This window comes from Dendropsophus ebraccatus, chromosome 2, assembly GCF_027789765.1.
Source record: "Dendropsophus ebraccatus isolate aDenEbr1 chromosome 2, aDenEbr1.pat, whole genome shotgun sequence".
Classification (NCBI taxonomy): domain Eukaryota; kingdom Metazoa; phylum Chordata; class Amphibia; order Anura; family Hylidae; genus Dendropsophus; species Dendropsophus ebraccatus.
In genome coordinates, this window is record NC_091455.1 from 185617432 (window position 1) to 185639302 (window position 21871).

The 21871-nt window shown below is 40.8% G+C and overlaps 1 protein-coding gene across 1 annotated transcript in view; it reads left to right on the forward strand.

Moving 5' to 3' along the window:
* The window catches only part of HTR5A (5-hydroxytryptamine receptor 5A), a 37383-nt gene extending 16601 nt beyond the window's left edge, over positions 1 to 20782 (forward strand). Inside the window, exons 4-6 of the mRNA XM_069959715.1 lie at positions 13991 to 14188; positions 17363 to 18084; positions 19026 to 20782. Of these exons, the coding sequence (XP_069815816.1) occupies positions 13991 to 14188; positions 17363 to 18084; positions 19026 to 19358 (1253 nt within the window). The 3' untranslated portion in view covers positions 19359 to 20782. The remainder of the gene's footprint in view (positions 1 to 13990; positions 14189 to 17362; positions 18085 to 19025) is intronic.
* The last annotated feature ends 1089 nt before the right edge of the window (positions 20783 to 21871 follow it).

A 21871-nucleotide genomic window follows, 5' to 3' on the forward strand; every position in this document is an offset into this window, starting at 1 on the left:
AACTCCCCAGATCTTAATCCCATTCAGAACTTGTGGTCAATCATCAATAGACGGGTGGACAAACAAAAACCAACAAATTCTGACAAAATGCAAGCATTGATTGTGCAAGAATGGACTGCTATCAGTCAGGATTTGGTCCAGAAGTTTATTAAGAGCATGCCAGGGAGAATTGCAGAGGTCCTGAAGAAGAAGGGGCAACACTGCAAATATTGACTTGCTGCATGAACTCATTCTAACTGTCAATATAAGCTTTTGTTAATCATAAGGGCAGCAGATCATGTGAAAATATAATATTTGTGTCATTCTCAAAACTTTTGGCCATGACTGTATTATGACATAACTATAGTAGGGTGAGGGTAGGATATCATTACATTTATCCAAATTGAGTAAGTGCAAAGTCCTCTGTCCTAAGATAATTTTTTCCCATATCGTTATTTCTCTAGAAAGAACTTTAGACACAGGTAACCAACCTTTCACTGGGAAGTCAGTCATAGTCTTTATGCTTGGCCGATCATCTCCAAAGACTTGTAAAAATACTCCTATTCCCTTGTCTCCTCTTTTTGGCAAGGTCCAGACCAGCATTGTCCTCTATTGCCTCTGGTGACCAGTTAGTGATCACTGGAGTGCCTCTGGGTTACTGCCTTACTGTCACTGAAAACGTATTTAGCATTGAACACGTGGAAAGTTTTCATCGATCAAGGTCTCGGTGCTAAGATATACAGTGAAGGAAATAGTTATTTGATCCCTTGCTGATGTTAAGTTTTTCCACTGACAAAGACATGAACAGTCTACAATATTAAGGGTAGGTTAATTTTAACTGTCAAAGATAGAATATAAGAAATAAAATCCAAACAATCACATTGTATAAATTATATAAATTTATTTGCATTTTGCTGAGAGAAATAAGTATTTGATCCCTCTAACAAACACGACTCAACCCTTGTGGGAAATGACAAATCTCTGAAACCAGGTGATTTGAATGAAATAAATTTTTCTGGAGCTGCCCTTTAAGATTTTGAGGCTGTCGCTTGGCAACACGGAGCTTCAGCTCCCCTTTAAGTTTTTTTTTATGGGAGTAAGGTCTGGAGCCTGGCTAGGCCACTCCATGATCTTAATGTGCTTCTTTTTGAGCCACCCTTTAATTGCCTTGGCTGTATGTTTTGGGTCATTGTCATACTGAAAGATCCAGCCCCGGCCCATTTTTAATGTCTTGGTGGAGTGAAGGAGGTTACCATTCAGAATTTTATGGTACATGGTTCCATCCATTGTCCCATTGATGCAGTGAAGTAGTCCAGTGCCCTTAGCAGAGAACCCCCCCCCCCCCCCCCGAAACATAATGTTTGCGCTCCATGGTTGACAGTGGGGCGGTGTTCTTTGGGTCATAGGCCACATTTCTCTTCCTCCAAACACGGCAAGTTGAGTTAATGCAAAAGACCTCAATTTTTGTCTCATCTGACACAGCAGCCTCTCCCAGTCCCTTTCAGAATCATCCAGGTTCATTGGCAAACCTCAGACAGACCTGCACATGTGCCTTCTTGAGCAGTTGGACATGCGGGCAGTGCAGGATTTTAATCCACTACAGGGTAATGTGTTACCAATGGTTTTCTCGGTGACAGTGGTCCCAGCTGCCTTGAAATCATTAACAAGGCCCCACTGTGTAGTTTTAGGCTGATCTCTAAATGTCCTCATGATCCAGGACACCCCACGAGGTGAGATTTTGCATTAAGTCCCAGACCGAATTCACTTGTCAGTCATTTTGTATTTCTTCCAATTTGTAATTATTGCACCAACAGTTGTCTCCTTCTCACACGGCGTCTTACTTATAGTTTTGTAGCCCATTACGGCCTTGTGCAGGTTTATGATCTGGTCCCTGAATTCCTTAGAAAGCTCTTTCATCTTGCCCATGTTGTAAAGGTTACAGTCTGACAGATTAATTGAGTCTGTGGACAGGAGTCTTTTATACTAATGACAATTTAGAAAAGCTGTTTTTAATGCAGGTAATAAGTTTATTAGGAGCCTTTAACTGGTCTGTAGGAGCCACAACTCTTAATGGTTGGTAGAGGATCAAATACTTATTTCTCTCTGCAAAATGCAAATAAATTTATGTTTTTTTTTCCTGAATTTTATTTTTGATATTCTATCTCTCACTGTTAAAATTAAACTACCCTTAAAATTATAGACTGTGCATGTCTTTGTCAGTGGGCAAACTTACAAAATCAGCAAGGGATCAAATAATTATTTCCTTCTCTGTGGCCCTGGCTCGCTGTAGCAAGACATAGGGAGTGGAAGGCACAGCCCATCGCTTCTTATATCTTTAGCTAGTGATCAGTGGTGGCCTCAACACCAATCAAAATTTTTAATATGTCTGTGTGACCATCAGTACATTTGCTCTAGGTTTTGTACATGGATGGAACGGCGCTGGCACAGGGAAGCTGGTGCCGCGGTCCTTTTTTTGAACCGTGGCCCGGTTCCCACATATGGCGCTGTTCTATTCCCAGGCACTGGCCGAGGGTGAAGCACTGGAGGTGGGCCGGCCCGCTCCCAGTGGGAGGAAACCCCGGTCCTTTTTGATGCGGCTCCATTGATTCTATTGGAGCTGCATCATAGAGGGGCGGGGTTTTCTCCCTATGGGGGCGGGCCGGCCCATCTCCAGTGCTTCCTCCTTTGGCAGGTGTCCGGGAATAGAACGGTTCTGGCTCACTGCCGACACCATTCTATCTATTTACAAAACTTAAGGCAAATGTACTGATGGTACATTCGCTTTAAAAGTATCAGTAATGCTAAAAGTAGCTTGGGAACCCTGGTTTTCCAAATCCTGAATTTGATTGTATATAATGAGAGCCCTGGTCACAGAAGATATGTGTTTATTGTGAGTCTCTTAAGCAGAGGATTAACATCAGAACTTCTACACGTAGTGAACTTTGTATATATATGTTCTTGTATTTGTCAAACATAAGTGCACTCTTTGGGGGAGATTTATCAAACTGGTGTAAAGTAGAACTGACTCAGTTGCCCCTAGCAACCAATCAGATTCCACCTTTCATTCCTCACAGATTCTTCGAAAAATGAAAGGTGGAATCTGATTGGTTGCTAGGGGCAACTAAGACAATTCTACTTTACACCATGTTTAATAAATCTCCCCCTTTGAGTTTTGCATTGCAAATGGACTGTGTGCTCATTTCTTGCTGTGCCATCTCATCCCGTAAGGCGCCATCACCCGGCATCATCACAAGTCCATACGGGTTAACTCTACCACACCACCCCTTCTGCACTCCTCCCGAACAAATAACCTATCAGACCTCATTGACATATTGTCTTGCAAGCGGTATTTAGATTGCAATTAAATTAAAAGTGGATGTGCATATTTTCTGTATAGATTGAGAATTCCCTCTGGTGAGCCCAAGGAAGATCAGATTAACATTGCAGGTAACCTGGTTTGTGTCCTTTAAACTTTTCCAATTGGAAAATGGATTGCTGAGTAACATGTACATAGCCTAGTAAAAGTTTACAAAGGTATTGACCCTCAAAGCTAAACAAGTACAGAAATAAAAAGTTATTTTCTAGAACAGCTATTATGAATAAGACATTTACATGTCCTTTTAAGTCAGTAGAGAACAACAGAGCAAAATCACACAGGCGTTTTACACATCTCCATCACATTTATATAACATCTGGCTGCTGCAATTGCTCCCACTGTAAATACGGCTATTAACACCTTTTATGTTACTAGAAAATAATTGCTTGCATTGAATTGACAGAAAGAGAGGAGCAGTATGTGACACGGGGAGGTTTAATGACAGATATATATATATATATATATATATATATATATATATATATATATATATATCCTTCAGATCTTCAGATGCCCACATGAATAATATATATATATATATATATATATATATATATATATATATATATAAATCAGTTTTTTTTTTTATGCTCATTGCTCACTAAAGTGAAATCCTTTTGGCTTTATGCATTACATAATGTAAGAGGTTTGTTGTGGTTGTTGCTATATATCACACATTATTCTGAGCCATTGTGAAAGTTATAACATTAGAAATTGAACATTTATAGAAGGAGTGCTATATCTGTCTACAAGTTGTGCTTGGTTTTCTCAGTCTTATTCAGTTCAATGGAATGAGTACAATATCAGACATAACTCATGGGCAGGGTTGGCGCTGTTTCTGTTCTATTAAAATGACTGATTGGTTAAATGATTGATTAATTCATTCATTAATTGATAGAATAGATTTCCTTATTTATTCAATCACATTTTTAGAACTGTTGTGTGACATACACATTTATAGAAATCCACTGAACACTTAAAGGGGTCATCCAGGATTGGGGGAAACAACAGCTACAGTGTGAGGGTACGTTCACACTTACCGGATCCGCAGCTGATTTTCTGCTGCGCACCCTGATGTTGATGTAAGAATATAACCATGTTTTCATAAGCCTGGATAACCCCTTTAACATTCAAGTTCACAAAAACATCTTCTCCCTCACAGTGTGTTTGCATGGCTGATAGCTGCATATTACTTCTTTTGAGGTCAATCTGAGTGACGTCAGAGAGTGGTGACAGGTCCTCGCAACCAGCCAGTGACCTATATCCACTCGTTCTAGGCTTGGGGTCGCTGCAATTGGTCCATCTTTACGGGTGAGAATGACGAAGGGGGACTGCTTCTGACAGCTCCCCCGACCAATCTCCTCCGTTGTGTGTGTGGGAGTTCACAGCTGGGAGAGAACAGCAGCGCTGACACAATAATATAATGTATAAATAGAGAAATTGATTGCTTCCTATGCTGATCATCGCCCCTGTCTCATTGCTTTATCTAATGTTCATCCCTGACCTCTGTTGCTATACCTAACAGTCATTCCTGTGCTCTGTTGCTGTACCTAATAGTGTCTCCTGTGCCCTGTTGCTGTACCTGATAGTCTCCCCTATTCCCCTGTACCTATAGTCACCCATGTTACTGTACCTGAAATTCATCCCTGTCTCCTGTTGCTGTACCTGATCTTCGCTCCTGTTACTGTACATAATCATCGCTTCTGTTACCATACGTAATTGTCACCGCTGTTACTGTACATTAAATTTTTGAATAAAATTGCTGCTAAACATCTAAGCCCAATAACATCCTAAACAGTAAAAAAGGCCTTTACCAAATTATGCCAATGCTGAATAGACATATTGTAAAAGTGAATTATTATCTAATTTGTGACTATGTCAAACCTAGAGAAATTTTAATTTTTCAAAAAACATTTCTGATATTTTACATTTAGGGTTAATGTATAGACCAAAATTTACTACTAAGATTAAGTACATTTTGTCACAAGAAAACAATCTCAGAGTTACTTCAATCTCAGAGTCAGGTTTAATAGCATATAAAACGAAATTTGAAAACTACATCTTTTTTTTTTTAACGTCAAGGCTTGACTGCCGCTCCTGGACCCCCACCGAGCTCCGGCATATCCAACAGAGCAAACGTCACAACCCAGCTGATAGATTGGCCACTCAACCAGTCAGTGACTTGGACAAGATGCCGCTGCAGTCACTGATTGGCTGAGAGTGCAATCCATCAGGGAAGCACCCTTGACTATATTATAATACCCTTAGAGAACAGTGTACCTGTAGGAAAATGCCGGGGAAATGATAGGTAAACTTTAGGGAGCCGAAGTGTCATGCAGTTGCAGCACATCTTTTCCATTAACATCTATTGGAATTTGACAGGACAATGGAATCATACGAGTTGCCTAGCATTTAGAAATCAAGGTGAAGCAGAATACCTGCAGAGTTTTAATAGTTAGTGTTAAAAATGGTTTCTATTATTTACTGAAATAATTATTGGGCACAGCTACGGGCGCAGATTGAAACCAAAATGTAGCCAAGACGCAGATGTAGCCATCATGTAAGTCTAAAAGAAAGAAGGTTTTACTATTATCAAAGACCTTTTGATTCTTTAATGGAAGATCAAGATGAGAGCATGAAACTTCCTGGGTCTGCCATGAGAGAAGAGGGCAGCTAAAGCATGCTCTGGTCCGATAACTCGGCATTTGAATACCGGCGGCTGACAAAGTTGGATGCAGTCCTAGGGAGTCTGGAAAACATGGATACAGTATATGGCTATGGTCACACTTGGTAAGAGACTGGCCTTTCCTTGACCTGGCCGCATCACGGAACACAGTCTCATTAAAGATCATCCCGGCTGGTACTGCAGTATCGGCCGCATGGTCTTTAGCGCTGCGGAGTTCCAATACAGAGTTCCCGCATCAGAACTCCCCACTGCACACAATGGAGCGTGCAGCTGGAGCCGCTCACTCCATTGTGTGAACTGACAGGCTTTTCTGCACCCGCTATTCACTGATTAGCAGCTGCAGAAAACTGACATGTCAGTTTTCTATGGCGCCGCTAGGGATCCCGGCCGGAGTGTATACTGTGGGGGAAAGTTTTCAAACAAAAAGTTGTATTTTTTGTTGTAAAATGGCCAGATGCAAATTAATTTATTTGCAAATGGCCGTTTTGCGAATAATATATTAGCATCTGGCCATTTTACACCACCTTAGCCAGTGGGGCGGGGGGGGGGGGGGGGGGGGTGTGGAGGGGTTGGAACTTTATTTAACATTCGCTCAAAGCTGGCGTAGGTTTTAACATTTTCACACGGACGGGCTCCGTGCGATCAGGATCCGTGCACCTCTACATAAATCCCCTGAGCTCTAGAGCTGTGGGGACATTTGTTAGCCCAGCGTAAAAACCACCAGATTTCATAAATGTCACCCTATGTGTATACATTCCAGACAGGATTCTCTCAGCCTGCAGCACTATGTAAGTACCGCAGAAATCACGTCCGTTGCAATGTGATTTCTGCGGAACTTACATAGTGTGAACATAGCCTATGGCTGTATCCATGTTTTCCCCTACTCCCTATCAATCAGATTCGAGCATGCTTGAGTTGTGATCATCTACCGTACATAATTGCGAACAAGTTGAAGAACTTTCTTTTTTTTTTTTAAAAGCAAGTTATGGGTACTAGATTTCTGGAAATGGGACGTTGATTCAGGGATTCATCCTTTGTATGGTGAAACTGGTATCTGCCGCATAAGATGTTTTTTTTTTACCTCCTCTTGGTCAACACAGTAGGGTTATAGACTGATCCCCTTTTCAACCGTATAAATTATGTACCTGAGGAGAGAAGTTGAGGTATAGTATATAAAAACTAAGGACACCATGTTTAATAGGGTAATTGTAACCAAAGGGATACTAATTATCCTTGAGAAGAGCATCTTAATGATGTCTAATATGGACAAGGAGAGAAAATAGCGCTGCACCTCACACCTATGGCTGATACTAATGCTTCTCAGCTACATTTAAAAACCAACTCCAGGATGTTGGTATATAATTTGATCAAACCATATTGCCTCATGTACCAGCGTGCAGGTCTCCTGGCTCACATGGGTCCCTACACTAACTCACCACCGTTTCAGTCAGCGTCCGCCATCCCCGCAAGGCATGCACAAACAGGGAAGGGAGGCCATAGGACGGCCCTGCAACCCCACTGTCACAGGACTGATACCCAGAGGCCCCCGTAAATCCCAGCAGGCACCGCCGGCGGAGAAGGCTGTCACCAAACAACACAAGTGTGTCCCCTGTTTGTGCACGCCTTGCGGGGATGGCAGTCGCTGACTGACATGGCGGTGAGTTAGTGTAGGGACCTGTGTGAGCCAGGAGACCTGCACGCTGGTACATGGGGCAATATGGTTTGATCAAATTATATACCAACATCCTGGAGTTGGTTTTTAAATGTAGCTGAGAAGCATTAGTATCAGCCATAGGTGTGAGGTGCAGCGCTATTTTCTCTTTTTGTCCGTATCTTAATGATGTCTGTTGACTTAAAGTCCATCTCTGTTCCACTGAGGATTGTGGAAAGAAAGCATATGCAGAAAAGCTTTTTCATACCACCTTGGCACTGGGGATTATTACCCCTTGTTAGTGCAAAGCAATGCGTTGGCTGGCTATTTAGAGGCCTATGGTTGTGGGACCAAAGGAATACTTATTCTCCTTAAGGAAAGCATCATATAGATCAGTGGAGACTTAAAGCGACTCTGTAACCACAATCCCCCCCCCCCCCCAAACCGCTTGTACCATCAGCTGCTTTTAATCCAAGATCTGTCCTGGAGTCCGTTCGGCGGGTGATGCAGTTATTCTCCTTCAAAAGAACTTTTAAACTTGCAGCCCTGTGTCAATTTGGCGTGACCTAGAGTATCTGACCCCTAGGCTTGAGCCACCTCTCCGTACCTCCTCCCCGCCCTCGTCATCATTAGGAATGTCCCAGGCAGGATTTTTCCTATTCATCCCCTGTCTGAACACTGCTGGAACCTGTGCTGGATCATTGAGGCCCGTGTGTAGTGTTCTGACAAGTGATGAATAGGAAAAATCCTGCCAAGGGGTATTACTAATGATGAAGAGGATGGGGAGGAGGGACGGAGAAGCAGTTCAGTGGAATAAAAACAGCTATACAATGGTACAAGCAGTTGGGGGGAGGGGGCAAATTGTGGGTGCAGAGTCGCTTTAAAGGCAATAATAAGGGAACAGTTGTATACCGATGGGTATTCTTTCCTTTTGGAGAAATTATGGGTTTTCCATATATCCATAGTCAGTGTTCTAAGACTTTTAGTGAAACACTGACTTGAAAAGAAAGCTACCTTCTTCAGGTGGTGCGAGAGATCTATTGTGCATATCCTTTCTTCTCAGCAATTCTCTAAGAAACGCTTTGTCACAGTTGGAGACAACACCGTTATCCATTTTGGGGACTCCTTCTGGAGGTAAGCGCCTATGAAGTTCTGCTATTTTTTTTTCTTCCGCACAGTGAGGGGGCCAGAAGGAGAAGGTTTGTCTTCGAGTGATTTGTTGCCAGGAAGAGCAGATAGAAGAAGGAAGAGATGAAACGCTATATATAGACACAGACTTGCAGGCTTTTTGTAAATTGTTAGTCTCATGGGAGCTAATAAGGCTGTCAGAAAGCGGCTTCTTCATTCTATCAAATAGGATTCAAGCAAATTCCATATATAAGGGAATATAAATTTGATAAGCCACATCACATGCCGTCGTACTACAACAGAACTGCGTTTCATTTAACTTGTTTTAACTTTCTAGCTTAGGAATCCTGCAATGTTGCCAGGCAACTCTAGAAAGGCATCAAACAGGAAGGATTTTTTTTTTCTTCTTTCAATTTACGAGGTGATAGTCGGAGGCAGCCGGTGACTTGAGTGCATAGAAAATAGACGAGAATTAGCGTGATCTGTGTGTGAGTGGTAATCAATGACGAACTGCCTTAATGAGCGTGTGCGTTATGAATGGCTACAGTTCTTGTATAAGTGCCAGAAAGAACAACAAAAGGTAGAACTGAAGACATATTTAAGCAAATTAAATAAACTAAGCACTAGTGATAATTGAATCTATCAAAAAAAAAAATTTGAGTCGATTATTTCAATTGACTGTTGGCTTCTATTTTGTTTGCATGGTCAATTTGACTTTAGCTGAATGTAAGTGGTGATGCATAGAGCATCACTACTTACCTTCAGGTCCAGATGCACCGGAGCAGGGACAGCACTCTCAGCTCCTGTGCATACTTTCTGTGGTACCCTATGATATTGGTATGAATGCCTAGTATGGTGCCCTATGATATAAGTATGATAAAGTATGTACAGAAACACAGACTTTTGTCAAAGGTCCACTACTGATTGGTAATCTATAGCATTGGCTAGGCTGAGTGCAGATTACCCAGACTAGGAGATGTACTGTATACGTGGTGATGCATACAGCATTGCCACTTACTGTAGAATGCTTCTGGGCAGCACCACACATTTGTTTGGGTGATCTGTCCTTGGTCCATTGGATGTAAACTGAGCAGCAAGGCATACAATGTATGCTTCACTGTTCAGTGTACAGGAGTAGGCATTCTGTACACTGAATGTAGCCAGGACAAGGAGTAGGGATTGCCTGATTAAGAAAAAAAAAACCAACTCTTATAATCCTGATTGATCGATTTTTGGTGGGACATGTGGTGTGGATGCAGTTAGTTGAGAATTGATTCGGTTATGACTTCTTAGGACTTTTAAATACTTTTCATCTTTTTGAAGAAAATCTTGTTTAAGTTCATTTATTCCAAGTCTCCATCCCTCCTCCAGTCATATTCAGAGGCATTTAGGAAGCAGAGATATGGGCTGCCTTACATAGCGAGCTCCTACGAAAACCTTCCTAAACAGGCTTATCTCTTCAAGGCAAATCCTTTCTAAATGCCTTAAAGGAGAAGTCCAGCAAAAATGTTTATTAAAGTATTGTATTGCCCCCCAAAAGTTATACAAATCACCAATATACACTTATTACGGGAAATGCTTATAAAGTGCTTTTTTTCCCTGCACTTACTACTGCATCAAGGCTTCACTTCCTGGATAACATGGTGATGTCACTTCCTGGATAACATGGTGATGTCACGACCCGACTCCCAGAGCTGTGCAGGCTGTGGCTGCTGGAGAGGATTATGGCAGAGGGATGCTCAGTGTCCCTCCAGTGCCCTGTGTCCCTCAGTGTCCCCCTGCCATCATCCTCTCCAGCAGTCACAGCCTGCACAGCTCTGGGAGTCGGGTCGTGACATCACCATGTTATCCAGGAAGTGAAGCCTTGATGCAGTAGTATGTGCAGGGAAAAAAACACTTTATAAGCATTTCATGTAATAAGTGTATATTGGTAATTTGTACAACTTTTATGGGGCAATACAATACTTTAATAAAAATTTTCGCTGGACTTCTCCTTTAATGATCAGTATAAAGCCCCTATTACACAAAGCGATTATTGGCCGTATTTCGCCGATTATCAGCCATTGCGTTCGATAATAGCTTCATGTAATAAATGGCAACGATCATTTAATCTTTTAATATGTTGAAAGACTAATGACTAGGATCGCAACAATCTGCTGCCACTGCTTCTATTGTATGAAGCGATGGCAGCAGACCGCCACTATCTCCAATAAGCTCCCCTGACCATCTTTAGTCCTCCCCTGCAGCTCTCGACAACACCCCCCCACATACACATTTACCCACTCGCTGTCAGAGTGTTTAATAGCACCAGCAACATACGGGGAACGAGGAGCAAGCGGTCGGCACTCACTTGCTTCCACTGATTGTCCAGTGTAATAGGGGCTTAAAGGGGTTGTCCAGCAAAAATCTTTTTCTTTTAAATCAATTGGTGTCAGAAAGTTATATAGATTTGTAATTTACTTCTATTAAAAAAACTCAAGCCCTCCCACACTTATCAGCTGCTGTATGTCCTGCAGGAAATGTTGTTTTATTTTCAGTCTGACACAGTGCTCTCTGCTGACATCTCTCGCCGAGACAGGAACTGTCCAGAGCAGGAGAGATTTTCTATGGGGATTCATAGAAAAACGAGACAAAATTCCTGTCTTGGCCAGAGATGTCGGTAGAGAGCACTATGTCAGACTAAAAATAAAACAACACTTCCCGTAGGACATACAGCAGCTGATACGTATGGGAAAACTTGAGATTTTTTTATAGAAGTAAATTACAAATCTATATAACTTTCTGACACCAGTTGATTTGAACGAAAAAGATTTTCGCTGGACAAACCCTTTTAAGGCTATGTTCCTACACAGTTTTTTTGCAACCAAAAACAGGAGTGAATTGAAAACACAGAAAGGCTATGTTCACACACAGCTGAAATTGAGTGGATGGCCGTCGCAAATAATTACGAGTATATTAAACACAACGGCCGTGGTTTTGAAATAAGAGTGAGTACTGGGCCTAAGATGCTTTTCACCAGGAAGGCATTTTATTGGATCAGAGTGTTTATTCTGCCAAAGGACAGTAACCAAAAGTATTCAGTCAATGTCATTAAGAACTATTTTCAGTATCGCCGGATATATCTCAAGAATCGTCAGGTCAGAACTAAACCAGGAATTACTGCACAAAATTATGACTTATAACTTTTAATCAGCTTCCTATATACAGTATATAGATGACTGCCACAATAATATCAACATCAATCATGATGCTTTGATAGTCAGGGACTGGACTATTTCCAGGGCATATAGTACAGGCAACTATAGGCTATGTTCACACAGCGTAAAAGTACGGCCATTGTTGCCATCGGCAACAACAGCTGTACTTTGTACGGTGTGGAGCACTACCTATTCTATGGGATCCCGGCCGAAGCGTAGACACATAGTATACGCTCCGGCCGGGATCCCATGCGGCACCGCAAAGAACTGACATGTCAGTTTTCAGTGAATTGCAGCCGCAGAAAGACCTGTCAGTTCACACAATGAAGCGAGCGGCTCCGACCGCTTGCTTCATTGTGTGCTATGAAAGTTCTGATGCGGGCGCGTGCTGATGCGCCCGCATCAGAACACTGCGGCCGGAAAGATCATCCGGCCGGTACAGCAGAACCGTCTGGGATGATCTTTGCCGTTCTGTGACCTGGCCGGGTCATGGAATGGCCGGTCTCTTACGTAATGTGAACGTAGCCATATATAGGAAATGCACTTACAGTGAAATGTCTTCGGGGTGCTTCAGAGACTGCTTTACCAGCTGATAGGGTACAAGAAGTTAAGGTTAGTCAAAAAATGTATACAGAATTTAATAACTGGGAGAAAAAAATCCTACATGCATGTACAGTAACTAAACCGTCCCTGGTAGACCCTCTGCCAAGACACAAGGCCAATACACTCTGATGGCTTCAAAATGAGTGAGCCAGAGAGAGATAAAAAGAAAATACTGTACCTCAACGCGTTTCCCCCCTATATTTGACCTGTCAGGGGTTCATCAGGAGGCTTGCAATGAACAAAAACAACCCCATAGTGCAGCTGCCTTCATCCATTGTGACTCATCCCCAGCCGTTGTGACCGCTATTGGCACTATGGAGTTGTTTTTGTTAATTGCAAGTCCCCTGACAGGACAAATATAAGGGGGGGGAAAGTTTCCGACATATGTTTGCATGCCCTAGAAATCGTCCAGCCCTCGGCTATCAAAGCCTCATGATTAATGCTGATATTATTTTGGCACTTATCTATATCTGTGCATAAGTTTTTAATATAAAGCTGATAACATTTTATGTTTTACAAAGGTTATAATTTTCTACAGTGATTCCACGAAGTGTCTTCACTGTCAAGTGCAACAAGGAGTTCTGGAAGTGATGGTATGGTCCCCACTGAGCCCTGATCTCATCATCATCTAGCCTGTTTGAGATTACATGAAGAGACAGAAGGATTGGAGCAGCAACAGAAGATCTGGGCTTAGTTCTCCAAATGTCTGGAACACCTCCCTGCCGAGTTCCTTCAAACACTGTGTATAAGTTTCCTAGATGTTCTGGAGCTGAAGGCAAAAGGCGGTCACACCAAATATATATTAGTTTTTATTTCTCTTCTGTTCATTCACTTTGCATTTTGTTACTTGATAACAATAAGCTACTAACACTTCATGAAGAAATGCATGTGGTGGGACATGCTAACCTTGAGGGGTCATACTATTGGCATAATACTAGAATGATGGGTCGGCAGCCTTCCACCTCCCGATACAGAGCTTGGTCTCAAATCAGCAGAGCAATAGGAGGAGGAGGAATCCTGATGAAGAGGAAGTTTGATTCCTTGAAACACGTTGCAATACATTTCTTTTTAAGCTATATGTCTGGATTCCATTTTCAGGTCACCATCCATCTATTGGGTCCACCATTGAGTCCACCATTATTAAAACTTTTAAACTACAAGAGCTATTGAATTCTGGTCTTCTTTATATGCTACATGACCACATTCCCATTGGAAAAAATTGCCTGAAAGCCTGAAAAGATACCAATTACTTGAGGGGGTATTCAGATATGTTATTTTCCCTTTTCTACAGATGTCTGATGGGGGTAGCAGACATTGAGGATGTCATCTGATGTTGATTGCTTATATTAATATTGTTGACGTTGTTTAAGGAGTCCATGAATTTCATCAGTACAAGAAGAATGGCAGAGGCCTATCAGCGATAGAAGAAAACAGAGATCTCAAATGGAAGAGACTTGTCACAGTCCTTTCACCCACAAGGGACAGGTTCGCAGACAGAGCTATATCCTGCAACATTCTGAAGAACAGCAATCACAGAACAAGTCGTATTACTGATATATTCTGCTACAGTAATGACATTTTCCTTCTAATACCTTCTTCTTCCATCTGATCCCCTTGGTGTTTAGTGCAGTCACCAGGAAAACACTAATTCAGTCATTAATAGTATGTCACTTTATACCTAGAAGCATCATACATTTCCACTACATCCACTCCATTACAAAATATACCCATGGAATATCCTAGTTTATGCACAGTATAATGTATTGCAAATTACAAGTCATGTAGCTGCTCCTGAATGCTATGCATCATAGAGAGAAATGGATAGATAGATAGATAGATAGATAGATAGATAGATAGATAGATAGATAGATAGATAGATAGATAGAGGTGAGCAGCACTATAATTGTGGTTAGTAGTAGATGGTGTCAGTGATCCAGAGTGCTTGAAAAGCCTGAGGACTAAGGAAAAAATTGCCTCTGCACATAAGTGAATGAACCACATCCTTTATCTTACTTCCATTGCAGTGCTGCTATTATTGTGTGATAGATAGATAGATAGATAGATAGATAGATAGATAGATAGATAGATAGATAGATAGGAGATAGATAGATAGATAGATAGATAGATAGATAGATAGATAGATAGATAGATAAATAATGAGCAGCACAGCGTGTAGATATAGGTGCCAGCAGTCAGGGTCCTGACTTCAGACCGTCTTCATATACCAACAGAGAATCTGCAGTACACAAAGTAGTAGTGAAGAAAAAACTGTGGTTTATTTAATACATCAGGTGCAGCAATCCATAGACGCAACATTTCGGTAGTATCACACCACCATTTTCAAGAGATAGACAGACAAATAGATAGATAGATAGATAGATAGATAGATAGATAGATAGGAGATAGATAGATAGGAGATAGATAGATAGACAGACAGATAGATAGATAGATAGGACATAGATAAGAATAGATAGATAGATAGATAGATAGATAGATAGATAGATAGATAGAAGATAGATAGATAGATAGATAGATAGATAGATAGATAGATAGGAGATAGATAAAAATAGATAGGAGATAGATAGATAGATAGATAGATAGGAGATAGATAAAAAAAAAAAAAATATATATATATATATATATAGATAGAAGATAGATAGATAGATAAAAATAGATAGGAGATAGATAGATAGATAGTAGGTAGATGATAGATAGATAGATAGATAGATAGATAGATAGATAGATAGATAGGAGATAGATAGATAGATAGATTAGATAAAAATCAATAGATAGATAGATAGATAGGAGATAGATAGATAGATGATAGATGATAGATAGATAGATAGATAGATAGATAGATAGATAGATAGATAGATAGATAGGAGATAGATAGATTCGATAAAAATAGATAGATAATAGATAGATAGATAGATTTGGTTTGGGGAAATAAACACGTTGTGTTGAATTCTATCCCATGAGTTCTGATTTAGATAGATAGATAGATAGATAGATAAAAATAGATAGGTAGGAGATAGATAGTAGGTAGATGATAGATAGTAGGAAAAAGATAGATGATAGATGGATGATAGATAGATAGATAGATAGATAGTAGGAAAAAGATAGATGATAGATGGATGATAGAAAGATAGATAGATAGATAGATAGATAGATAGATGATAGATAGATAATAGGTAGAAGATAGATAGATAGATAGATAGATAGATACAGTCCAAAAAAAGTCCGCAGCACTCCAACATAAAGTAAGGTGGTTTATTCCATCAACACAGGTACAAAAGAATTAGCAACGTTTCGACTCCCTCACAGAGTCATTCTCAAGACTCTGTGAGGGAGTCGAAACGTTGCTAATTCTTTTGTACCTGTGTTGATGGAATAAACCACCTTACTTTATGTTGGAGTGCTGCGGACTTTTTTTGGACTGTGTCTGGGACCCCCGGCCAAGGGATTTTCTCCGCAAGCACCCACTCCTTTTCCTTGGAAGTGCGGCTTTTCTCTGTACTAGATAGATAGATAGATAGATAGATAGATAGATAGATAGATAGATAGATAGGAGATAGATAGATAAATAAATAGATAGATAGATAGATAGTAGGAAATAGATAGGAGATAGATAGAAAGATAGATAGATAGGAGATAGATGATAGATAGATAGATAATAGGTAGAAGATAGATAGATAGAAGATAGATAGATAGATAGATAGATAGATAGATAAAAAGATAGATAGATAGACATATTTATTTTAGATAGATATAGATATAATATACAGTTATAATAGATAAATATTCAATGAATATATAGATCAAGAGAAAATTGATAAATAGATAAAATATACAGTTATTAAAATTTACAGTAATTTTTAATTGGAATATATATCTAGCTAGACTATAGACGGGTATATATGATAGACATTGTTGAGTAAATGGAATATAACTAATGCTTTTAGACAGAGAGGAACTGATAGACATGTGATGCATATGGATGGATATAGATTGTTGTATATGCAGAGATGGAGAGAGCGATGTGAGATTCTGCTGAATATTTACTTAGTGATGTAGACAGCTAATAAAACACATGCAGAAGACAGAGAGAAATGGAGCCCCTATGGGGGAGAGCTGCTGGATCACAACCTCCCATGTATATGTAAACTTGTCTGCTGTATGCCCAGAGCCCAGCACAATGTGTGTTACAGCAGGAGTGCTGACTGTCCCCCATCCCCTGGGTGCAGCTTATTGATAGTGTCAAGGATTCGATTACTGTGAGGGGGCTGGCACTACCCTGACGTAAGAGCAGCCTCTCCCTATATAACGCTCAGCTCCATCCTCATCCCACACTCTGGAGCTAGCATGCTTGCAGATGATGAAGCAGAGCTGACGCCTGGAGCAGCACTTGGATGGAGTCAGTATAGCTGTGTATGGTGTCAGAGACTGGGCAGAGTTCAGCACCAGGGACAGCGCTGGCTGGATGGCTGAAGTGTCTGGGTTACTGTCTGTTAGCTCCATGCTCCCATTCACATTCATACCAGGAAGACTGAGAAGCTGAGATGATGTCTGTGCTGGGGATGGGCATTGATCCTGTCCAAACTTTATGCCATGCTGTGCCATCACTGCCTCCCCATAGCATCATGGAGCTGCCTGATATGTTTGCGGTGACCGATCAGCTACCCGGAAATGGATGGAGGTTTTTGTAATGAGAGACTCATCTCCGGTTATGTCTTGTAGGTAAGTTCTGATGCTACCACAAGTGAGGATGGATTGGAACATCACTGTCACTACCAATGGGAGCTCAGGGTCCGAGAACTTAAGCAAGCACAGAATTTCTGTATTCAGTGTCCTCATCTTAACTTTACTGGCTATGCTGGTTATTGCTACCTTCCTATGGAATGTACTAGTGCTAGTGACTATACTAAGGGTCAGGACTTTCCATCGAGTTCCTCATAATTTGGTGGCATCGATGGCGATATCGGATGTCATGGTGGCAGCTCTGGTGATGCCCCTCAGCTTGGTTCACGAGCTGAACGATCGGCGTTGGAGATTGGGTAGAGTACTGTGCCACATCTGGATCTCCTTTGATGTACTGTGCTGCACAGCCAGCATCTGGAATGTAACAGCCATCGCCCTGGACAGGTATTGGTCCATCACCAGACACTTGGAATACACCCTGAAGACTAGAAAGAGGATATCTAATATCATGATCCTGCTGACGTGGCTGTTATCCGCAGTCATCTCGCTGTCTCCTCTTTTTGGATGGGGAGAAACCTATTCAGAAATGACTGAAAAGTGCCAGGTTAGCCAAGAACCCTCCTATACAATCTTTTCCACCTTTGGAGCGTTTTATCTTCCACTTTGCGTGGTTCTCTTTGTGTACTGGAAAATCTATAAAGCTGCTAAATTCAGAATCGGATCCAAAAAGACTAATACAATCACCCCAATGCCAGAAGTGATTGAGGTGAGCCCCCTCCATTCATTTCCATTATTCCTTATTCATTCTGATGCCATTATGTCTATCTGAGACTGTGATCATATAAAATATATAAAAGTAACTTGTCTATTTGCCTCTTGTTTAGTGCCGTGATAACTCATCGAAATATAACCAATAGTATTAGAAGACATTCTGCTAAGTAACCGACTCCTCTCTGCTGCACTGATGCTGCAGCTTTGCTCCATTTATGTATAGACTCAATGATTTCCTAGGCTTTTCACACAAACACCCCCGACCCCTCATAGTGATATATCTACTCACAAGCTTATTATGACAAATGCTGTTAATAAGGGCTTAAAATGGATATAACGCTGCATATATATAACTTCCTAATTATAGCCTGGTTTTATATACAGTATATGTGAACATGCTGGTGCTATAGTTACAGACACCAAGGAAGGATCTTTGCAGACTTGTGAACCTTATTTAAATTTCCAGACATCCTACTGAATTCCTGGAATGCTGGCCAGTCCCTGCACTTTCTATCAGTGAGAAGTCTATGAATGGTGTTAGTTTTGGTTATGGATGGCTGTACCCCTAGGTGGAGATTTATCAAACATGGTGCAAAGTGAAACTAGCAACCAATCAGATTCCACCTTTCATTCCTCACAGACTCTTTGGAAAATGAAAGGTGGAATCTGATTGGTTGCTAGGGGAAACTGAGCCAGTTTCACTTTACACCATGTTTAATAAATCTCCCCCCTAGTGTATAGGGTATGAGCTACGAGCTGAAGAGAACTGACTGTAAACTATTGGGGTATGACAAAGGGGGAGGGGGGGGGGATATTTTGCATCGTTCTACATTGACGCAAATGTGCATCTCCAAGACATTACAATGCACCTCTACCAATACATGCAAGCCAATGGATTTGGAGCTCTACTCCTAATAATGTTGTTGTCTCTAATAGGTTAAAGAAGCATCTCACCAGCCTCAAATGGTCTTCACAGTCCGTCACGCCACCGTCACCTTCCAGACAGATGGAGACACATGGAGGGAACAGAAGGAAAAAAGGGCAGCGCTTATGGTGGGCATTCTCATCGGGGTCTTTGTTCTTTGTTGGATCCCATTCTTTATTACAGAACTGATTAACCCCCTGTGTTCCTGTGACATACCTCCCATTTGGAAAAGTATATTTTTATGGCTGGGCTACTCGAATTCCTTCTTTAATCCTTTGATCTATACGGCGTTTAATAAAAACTATAATAATGCCTTCCGAAACCTCTTCTCCAGACAGCGGTGATGGTTCTCTGCGGTGTGCTGGAATTTACTTGAGCGAAGCATGTGTTAACCAACCATCGTGTCTTCATCCAAGAACCTCAGTATTACGACTACTGCCTGTTACTAGGAGGAACTGGAACGCTTGTGGTCTCGTATGGATTACAAGAGGAGGATGAGAAAGTCCTTTGGCTACAGAAGAGATGATGGCAATATAATTGCATCTTACCGATCAGCAAACATCACTAGCCTTCCTCCCATCTAGAATTACTATGGTGGTCTTTCCTACTTTAGCTATTCAAGAGGTTCTGCAGTAGCTAGATGCCATGATACCAAATCCATGTCATTGTAGGTGGTCTTCTAAAATATGAGTCCCTGACATCTTGACCCTTAATCTATAATAAAGAACCATAGTCCTGCCTCCTTGTTTGGAAGAAATCATTGCATATTGCCAGACAAGCAGTAACACACAGCTCATTGAGTTCACATCTGAATAAGGTCTCATGGGGGAATAGATGTAAGGGTCAGCGAAGACCAATTAACTTACAGCAGGTTTATTCCCTGGAGGATGTTGTATTCTAAATGTATGCATAAAGGCATTTTAACTTTCGGAAGAGATTTTCTTAAAGTCCAATTAGTAAATACTTAAAGGGGTTATCCAGAATAAAATCAACTGGTGCTAGAAAGTTATATAGATTTGTAAATATTTCTGTTTAAACCATTTAAACCTTCCAGACATATCCAACAGTATGCTCTCTGCTGTCCAAACCTCTACTGCTCTGACCACCTCCCAAAATGGACAGAGGTGGCAGCAGAGAGCACTGTGTTGGACTGTTGACTTCCTGTAGAGCATACAGCAGCTGATAAGTGCTATTTATTTTTAAATAGAAGTCATTTACAAATCTGTATAACTTTCTGACACCATCTCATTTTTTTGGAGTACCCCTTTAATTCATATATCCAAACTTTAATGCAACATAAATGAGTCATTCTGCTCTGCTTCCATAAATAAGAGCCTATGTGCGCACGGTCTTACCTATCAAATAAATTATCGTCATACTGAGCCAAGAAATTATCCTTTACCAGGAGGGGATTTATGCCTGGGGAGTGCATCGGGTATAACATAGAGCACTATAAAGCTGCTTATATACACATTGCCGAGGCTGTGTCCATGGATGCAGCACTAACGAAAATGGAAACTTTTACAATGAAAACAAAGCTTGGTGTCCATGGCAGAGCCATGCGCAGAAGATTGTACAGGATTCACACAGTGCCATTGTGTCGCGTTTGTCATAATTGGATCCAAGAGAAGGATCAGAGGGAAAATGCATGTGCCAACAACACTGCGGCTGCATCGTATGAACCAGGACTAAGAGTGACTCTAAGGAAGAAGGTTTACCACTCGCTTTTAATATATTTATTGCATTTTTTTTTAAATCAACAGTGTTCCATTTTGGAGCTTCTAGCCAGATATGTATATTTCATGGTTTTGTAATTAAAAATGAACTGGATTATTACTGTGGTTCTCTGTGTTTTTGATGCTGGGAGAAGGAGCTTCATCTTGCCTTCCGGCATATTATGCCGTCTCTCAGTTAATCCTATATACAGCTCTTATATCACAGGGCTAGCAGCAAAATTCTTCTTATAATCCTGTGTTTTTTCCAGTTAAGAAAAAAAATACTAATAAAATAAATATATATATATATATATATATATATATATATATAAAATTTAGATAATTATTATGTAAATATATAATAAAATACAAAGTTACTGTATACAACTATATTTTTTTATAGAAACAAAGAATTTTTTATTCTTGTTTACTATAAGCTCATAACCCTAACTTAATAATTGATATTATTTCCACTGTGCTGGTGACAACCCTTTGGATAGGTGACCATAGTCACTGGACAAACCGATATGGCCATCTCTCATGTCAGCCCATTAGTTGATCATTTTGGTTTTCATTGCATCTGCAATAACACTTCTGACATAAAGATCACATACAGTATGCAACTGCTTCCATTGCCAATAACCAAAGCCAGGTTGCCTTTAGCAATGTTATATTTATAACCACATTATACCAAGTTTTGAGGCTGTATGTTGTACTCTAGTTAATATATAGGCAGATATAGTGTTACCCATATGTGCATATACACTAAGTTGGAGGTATCTGGTCTTGTTTGCAATTTCCTAATCTATTTTATTTTCAGATTTGCTCTGGCTACAAGCTGGAGCCATGTACCGCTAGTGAAGATCACATTCAGGAATGTCAAATATCCTTTGGATGTCCCCGGAGCACAACAGTAAAGGTAAAACCCCAGGCTATGAGTTCATAGTGTACTGCCACATCCCCTGCTTGTCCTATTGGTGGTTAGGGGGCGTGTCAAGGTGGGGAGGAGGTGTGGCCTCCTCCTGCGTCTCATTTATCCTGATTTATGCCATCATAAACCATGATTTAAATTCAAAAAGCTGGAAGCAGGTGTAGATTTAGTACACAGGGTCGTAGGTTAGTAGGAGGCATGCACCTCTTTG